Raw genomic sequence first — 7,314 nt, 5'->3', positions numbered from 1 at the left:
CCAGCGGTGCAAAGCACAATGTCCATTGCTCACAGGTGAGAGAGAGAAGCTAATCATCCACCAAAGCTGGCTTTGCTGCTGAATTTAGCCAATGAATTACAAACGCCAACTGCAGATTTTGAAGAGGAGGAAGGTCATGCTACAGACCTGCCCCCAACCTCTCTCTGTTGATACATAGTGAAGGGGGTTTCATTTCAACCACCAGTTCACTGAACTCTGATGATGAAAATTGAGCAGGCCCAAGGAGCAGTGCTTAAAGTTGGGAGCTTGGAGGTTATAGGCCAGTGGGAAAACAATTAACCAGATCATTGGGGGGGAAAACACACATACACACTCTCAGCATTCTCTCTCAGCACTCTCTCACCACAGCTGTTGCTCCCAGATTGTCAAACTGCCCACTTTAAGACCATTGAAACCGCTGCCAGCAAGTTCAGGCTGAACCAGGAATAGGATGTTTTGCTAACCACACACCAATATACTTGTAAGCCCCCTTGAGTATCTTCTGAGCATTTGGAGCTGCAAACAGATGGACTTGCATAGTGGCTCTTGTGAGATGAACTAGGAATTGACTCATTAAAATCATCATCTGCCTTTTTACTTGTGACCTGAAAAAGGTTTGAGTGGCGGTACTGAGCTCCAGGTCCTCCAAGGTATTTAAGAGTGGTGAACTACTCTGTCTCAGCCTCTCCTGTCAGGCTTGACAACTTCACACCTTGCCAGAGGATGTTGTGAAGACCAGGACTTGAATAGGGTTCAAGAAAGAACTAGATAAATTCATAGAGTTTAGGTCCATCAACAGCTATTAGCCAGGATGAGTAGGAATGGTGTCCCTAGCCTCTGTTTGTCAGAGGCTGGAAATGGGTGACAGAGGAGGAATCACTGGATGATTCCCTGATCTGTTCGCTCCCTCCGGGGCATCTGGCATTGGCCATTGTTGGCAGACAGGATACTGGGCTAGATGGACCTTTGGTCTGACCCAGTATGGCTGTTCTTATGTTCTCATATTCCTCTCACGCAGGTGTCATCATCATATATATAGTAGCCCAATGTCTGAGAGTCTGTAACGCTGAAATGCTGGCTGTTCCCTCTGGGCAGCACTGTTGCTGAAATGCTGGCTATTCCCTCTGGGTGGCCCGTGCTGCATGGGGAGTGCAGGGCCCAAACGGCCACTTGCGCCGCTTGCTCCCACGCAGCGGCCTGGCTGAGCAGCGCAGAAGTCAGCCGAGTGCCACGGCAGTGATGTGCGGCGTGACAGCGGCTACAGGCCCCGCCCCCTGGCTGGGGGAGAGGGCGGGGGAACGAGGGGGAGGGAGAGGTGGAGGACAACTGGGAGGCTGCAGGATCAGTGTTGGGGTGAAGGGAAACAGTGCAGGGGGGCAGCTGGAACTCATAGGCAGCCGCTCAGCCATGCGGGAGCAAGCGGTGCAAACAGCTGTTTGGGCTCCGCGCTCCCTATGCAGGAGGAGGAGGAGGAGAAGCGAAAGAGAGTGAGAGGCAGGAGAGGGAGAAGAGAAAGAGAGACGGAGAGAGAGGCAGAAGATGGAGGAGATCTGAGAGAGAGGGGGAGGCAGTAGGAGGAGCGGGAAGAGAGAGAGACAGAGACAGGAGGCTCAGGAGAGAAGACCAAGATAGAAAGGGAATAGGACGTGGAGGAGAGACCTGAAAATCCCGTTTTAGGATGGGCTAATTGGCTAGTATTTATATAAAAGGCAACATGCCATATGTCATTTGAAATCTACTAATGTCACTGTGAAATGTTTGTGAAAACATGGGAGATGAAGCTATGGATACTCTCTGGCATTATGTCTTGGAGACTGAACAAAGGAGAAAAAACTTTTTTTTTCTATACGAAGGGAACTGAAAATATGATGGCAGATGCCCCATCAGGAAAGGGGGTTGGACCTGCTGCCTCTTGGTCAGCCAGTGGCTAACCCTCCTCTGGCATTGTGAAGGGAGAGGTATGACCCTCACAGCTCCCCAGTGCCAGATGGAACAAACCTACTTCTCATAGGTTTGCTTGCTCAGTGGTCATAGGATTATTACATTAGGTGGCCAGGGAGAAATGTAGTCTCTGAGTACCGAAACTCTGCATCACCAGGCAGGATGTGTTGTATTAATAGATCAGATTGTTACAGCTATCAGTAATAAAGAGATGGATGTGAGAAAAGCCACTGGCAGAAGGATGGTCTTGTGGTTAAGGACTGGGCTAGAAGCTGGGCAATTGTGGTTCAGTTCCCAACTGTGCTACAGCCTCACTGTAACCTTTGGAATATCACTTAATCTCTGTGCCTTGCTTCCCCATTTGTGATACAAGAACTGGGCTCTCTTACCTCAGTGGGATGTTGTGAGGTTACATCCATTTGTGTTTCAGAAGCACTTGGACATTGCAGAGAGACTAAACAAGTATTTAGGTCCCAGCATGCAATGCTCTCTTTCGATTACTAGGCCATGCTGTAGCACTGTATGCCATGTTTGGCCAGTGGGCTGCTGTTCGGCCATCCCATAATTATGAAGCGTACTGTCTTAGCTATCTGTTGTTGAGCTGATGGAAAGGAACTTGATTCAACCCTCTGGGCTGAAGGAACAGCAGACTGGCCTCTGTTAAGGTAGGAGGAAGAAATACAAGCTTTTCAGGAAGGTGTAATCCAAGCTGATTTGGCACTCTGACTTTTGTCTGCCTTCTAGGAGGTGTAGTACAGATACTGGCTGTGTGGCTTCGGAGGGACTGACAGTGAGGGGTGGACAGCTGAAGTCATGTCGCGCCCATCCTCCCACTCACAACCCGTTGTAATTGACATACTCCCAAGTCCATCCCAAACCATCGCTGAGATCTAAGACTGGCACATGCCAGAGCAAGAGAGAAGTACCGAGCTTCAGGCGTGGTGGGAAAGGGGAGAGATCATCCGCTGGAGCACAAGCTCTAAATCATCTTCCACATCTTCACTTCTGGCCAGCTCCTAGCCTTGACCTGTTCCAGGTTCACGCTGGCAGTACTAATTTCCTGGGAGATGGGCTCGTGTGACCGGAGGGAGAGGTAGGCAGAGAGCAAACCCATCCGGACGCAGATATCTGTGTCGTGCCCAGCAAGCAGCCCAGCAATTATTCCTGCCATTAAACTGGGAAGAGAAAGAAAAGGCACAAATGCGCAAAATAAAGCTCAGAGCCAAAGGTAACGACAGCAAATCAACCTACAAGCAACAAACTGGGATGGGGGAGATGAGGCTCTAACAAGGGTGTTGGATAACAGGAGAAATTCCTCCCTCTGTCATGTATATATGGCTACTTCCAGTCTCTCAGGGCAGAGTGCACTGCTTTTGAGGGTTTGTAAAACTGTTTTTAATTTTCTGAGACCGAGCGGGTGAGGTAATATCTCTTATTGGACCAACCTCTGTTGGTGAGAGACAAGCTTTAGAGCTTCCACCGAGCTCTTCTTCAGATCTGGGAAAGGTACTTGCAGCATCACAGCTAAGTACAAAGTGGGACAGGCTGGCTAATGTCAAGAGTTATCACAAGTTGCAAGAGACCATTCAAGATCTCCTTCTCCCCAGGCGTTTAACAAAGACGGGTGGGGAATAGTTAAGGATAAAGGTAGGGAACTGTTGGAGTTGGAAGGTTGCGGGGGCATGGGTATGGCAGTAGGCGCTTCTAAGCTGCCTAACTTGCTAGTGGCTGATTCTTTTGACTTCTGCTACTGCTGCTCCATGTGGGGCACTGTGTGTGATGCATTCAGTTCTATCAGGGCATTGCATATATGGGGTAGAAGCCTTTTTTTGTAGCATTTGTGCCCTTCTAAAATAAGTAAGAACCAGGACAGAAGAAACAGCAATGAAGAAGGGAAAAAGAAACGATGAGAAAGAGAGACGGTAACAGAGGTCATACAAGGAGAAAAGGGAGAGTAAAATGAAGGAGATGGAGAGTGGGGAAGATGAATGGGAAGTCCTAGGTCCTGGAAGGATGGAGGCGATATTTAAAAAAGCCAAGAGATAGTGCTATCAGAGGAGGGCTCCCATGTTGCCAGGACCAGGGAGTTGCCTTTGGATAAAGGAATCTTGTAAACGTTCAGCCAACAGTTCATCAAAGGTCTTTGCAAGCCTCATCTGCCTAGTCAAGGTTACAGCAGTTGCTGGTAGCATTGTAGCAGTAGAGCTTCATCAGATCTGGGGGGCTACAGATAGCTACCCTTTCTCTGTGCAGGCAAGCACTCTGTTGTAGCTGTAGCCCAGCAGAGATTTACACTCAGTACCAGCATGGCCTTCCAATCTGGAAATTCGCTACTAAGTGCTTCCAGGGACTTCTCAATTCATCCTAGTGGATGGGAAGGAAAAACTTCAATTTCTTGCTTACACTAATTACCTCTGTTCCTGCTGAACAAAAGGCACAGAACTTGAAAGAGGAATAAGAGATCCTCCGGAAAAGAGCTTATTTTCCGGAGGATCGCGTCCAGACTGGCGCTTTTCTCCGGCTTATCTACAAGCCGGAAAAAAGCGGCAGCCATGTTAATGCAAATGCCGCGGGGGATATTTAAATCCCCCGCGGATTTGCCTATTCCAAAGTGCTACATTTGCATCCCTATTACGGAATAGGGGCCAATGTAGACACAGCCCAGGAGAATCTGAGAAACGTGGAATGGTTTCAGAGAAACTGAGAGTTATGCGAGTAGATCAGTTTAATTTTTTAATATGAGTATGGTGTAGGGATGTAAGCAGCTAACTGACTATCTGATAAGCATGACTTGACTAGTTGCCCCCTCCCACTTGCTGCCTCTAGCCCTGTGGAGAGGGGGGCGGGGGCGTGGCAAGGGTGCAGCGGGGAAACAGTGTGAGCAGAGACTGAAGCAATCCCTCACTCACGTCAGTTCCCACTACAGCCACTTCAGCCTTTGAAACGTACAAGAGCCCCATGAGGCCGTGCTTCAGTTCCCCACTCACCCTATGCTCCCTGCGGTATCCCCCCCTTGCCGCCTCTGAGAGGTGGCAAGGAAGGGGAACAGGAGCTGGTGCTGGGGGGAGATGGCTTATAAACTGGTTCCTCCCAGCACCATCTCCGGGGTGCTGTCTGCTCCTTCTCCTGCCCCCACTGCCTGTATCAGAGGGACATCAGCCCCTGTTTGTGGCAGACAGGGCTATTTGTCACGAACAGGGGCTGCTGGACTCAATGCAAGCCAGGACCCAGCAGTCCTGGCTCATTCTGATCGTTGTGGCTCTGCATTTTAAATGTAGTAAGAGCCACAGCACGGGTGGCTCCCAGAGCCGGCACGAGCTGGGACTGTTCAGTCCCAGCTTGAGCTGGCTCCTGGTGTTACCTCCACCGCAGCTCTGCAGAGCGGTCCTATCGACTAATCATACAGTCCATACAAAATGTATGGACTGTACGATTAGCGTGATGACCGCATTTTAACATCCGTAGTGTGGTGATACAGACGTCAGTGGGCCTGAACCTCAGGGTGCTCTAGGAAGAAAAAACTCGGTATTCCTTAGTAGGGATGTGAAGGGTTAACCAGTGGGGCTGGAGCAGCTTCCTGCCCAACACGGGCAGGGGATTGCTTCAGTTCCGCAGGGGGCCCACTGTGAGCAAGGGCTGCTCTGGCATCCCAGCTGATGCAGCCCCTGCCTGTGGTGGGGGGAGAGGGAGGCACATTCTAGCCCAGCGGCAGGCAGGGGGTGGCCGCTCCAGCCAAGCTGAAGCAGCCCCCTCACTCACTCCTCCTTTAATTGGTTAACTAGTTCAACAGGATTTTACATCCCTACTCCTCAGATATATCACGGACAATGTCTGGCATGGGAATAGCATAACACAAATAGGAAGCTCAGGTAAATGCTAAAAGCGAACAAACGATAAGATTTAGGCCACTGGTAACAATTATTCCAGAGGAGGTCAGGTCATTGTTCAATGTTGTGGTCACCCCACTTACAAGATGTGGCTGAGACTGAACAAGTCTAGAGCACTGCACCACTGCGGGACAGAGAGATGGCAGGGTTTGCATGTGAGGAGCGATTGGAAACACTGTGATTATTTAGTCTGGAAAGGAGAAAGTAGAGGAGAGGTGACCAAAGTATTCAGAATGAATAAGGTTTCCATGAAACTAGCCAGTCCCTTTTCATGCCGTCCTCTAGCATGAGAAAGGGGGAGACTAATCATGCCTTTAGAGTAGTGGTAAATAAATGTGGAAAAATCAGCCTCATACAGACTTTCCAAACAGTTCACTAAAATGTCAGTCAGTCATTACAGCTTATGAGGAAAGTTCTGGATAACTCTGACTGTATTGCACAGAGCTATACAAGACAAGGGGGATAATAAATTCTTAGAAGATGTTGATCACTATGAGGTCAGTAAGTAAGGCCTGGCCCTTCCAACTGCAATGTACGGCATAGCATCAATAGTAAGTCAAGGTATGGTGTGAACTCATTGGAAGCGTAAGGCACCAGCCATCCCCCAGGCCGAAAATTGGACTTGATGAACTGAGCTCCTATGGCAACTCCTGCCCTTAAGACACTGCCTGACTCTGGGTCCCACTTCTAGAAAACCTTACAGTGGAAGGTTAAGTTTCAATTCCATTTTGACGACCGCTGTGTTACTTCAGCAACCACTAACTTGAAGAACTCTGGCATCCCAGATTAGAGTAATTCAGAACTTGTTGTTCTGTGACTGGCACCTAGGAAGCTATAGCATGTGTCCAAGTGGGTTCTGGGAAAAGGAGGATGAGTGGTCAGACTGGCTTTGATAGACTTAAGCTGTTATGAGCAACTTCTTAATACAGATTGGCTACGTCTAGACTGGCATGATTTTCCGGAAATGCGTTTAACTGAAAAGTTTTCCGTTAAAAGCATTTTCGGAACAGAGCGTCTAGATTGGCAGAATGATTTTCTGCAAAAGCACTTTTTGCGGAAAAGTGTCCGTGGCCAATCTAGATGCACTTTTCCGCAAAAAAGCCCCGATCGCCATTTTCGCAATCGGGGCTTTTTTTGCGGAAAAGAAATCTCTGCTGTCTACACTGGCCCTTTTGCGCAAAAGTCTTTCGGAAAAAGACATTTGCCCAAACGGGAGCAGCATGGTATTTCTGCAAAAAGCACTGATTTCTTACATGAGATCGTCAGTGCTTTTGTGGAAATTCAAGCGGCCAGTGTAGACAGCTGGCAAGTTTTTCCGGAAAAGCGGCTGATTTTCCGGAAAAACTGGCCAGTCTAGACACAGCCATTGTGGGGAATGATACCTCAAACCTTAAATCCACCTGATAAGGAGTCAAACTCCCAAGTATCAGAGTGAAATCTGTTTTCATGGCAATGTTAAAAATTCCAGATCAGAATTCAGCTGCAG

General features: G+C 48.8%; 1 protein-coding gene across 5 annotated transcripts in view; it reads right to left on the bottom strand.

Moving 5' to 3' along the window:
• Positions 1 to 2,622: 2,622 nt before the first annotated feature.
• LOC102450984 (uncharacterized) overlaps positions 2,623 to 7,314 on the bottom strand; it is a 48,126-nt gene continuing 43,434 nt past the window's right edge. For 4 of the 5 annotated variants that reach the window (XM_006133388.5, XM_089781986.1, XM_089781993.1 and 1 more), the window contains one exon: positions 2,623 to 3,116. In XM_006133388.5, coding sequence (XP_006133450.3) covers positions 2,921 to 3,116 — 196 coding nt within the window. In that variant the 3' untranslated portion in view covers positions 2,623 to 2,920. The remainder of the gene's footprint in view (positions 3,117 to 7,314) is intronic. The other variant, XR_016350652.1, reaches the window with a different exon arrangement.

This window comes from Pelodiscus sinensis, chromosome 1 (assembly GCF_052426305.1).
Source record: "Pelodiscus sinensis isolate ZL-2025 chromosome 1, ASM5242630v1, whole genome shotgun sequence".
NCBI classification, from domain to species: domain Eukaryota; kingdom Metazoa; phylum Chordata; order Testudines; family Trionychidae; genus Pelodiscus; species Pelodiscus sinensis.
This window is presented reverse-complemented; position numbering and strand designations above follow the sequence as displayed.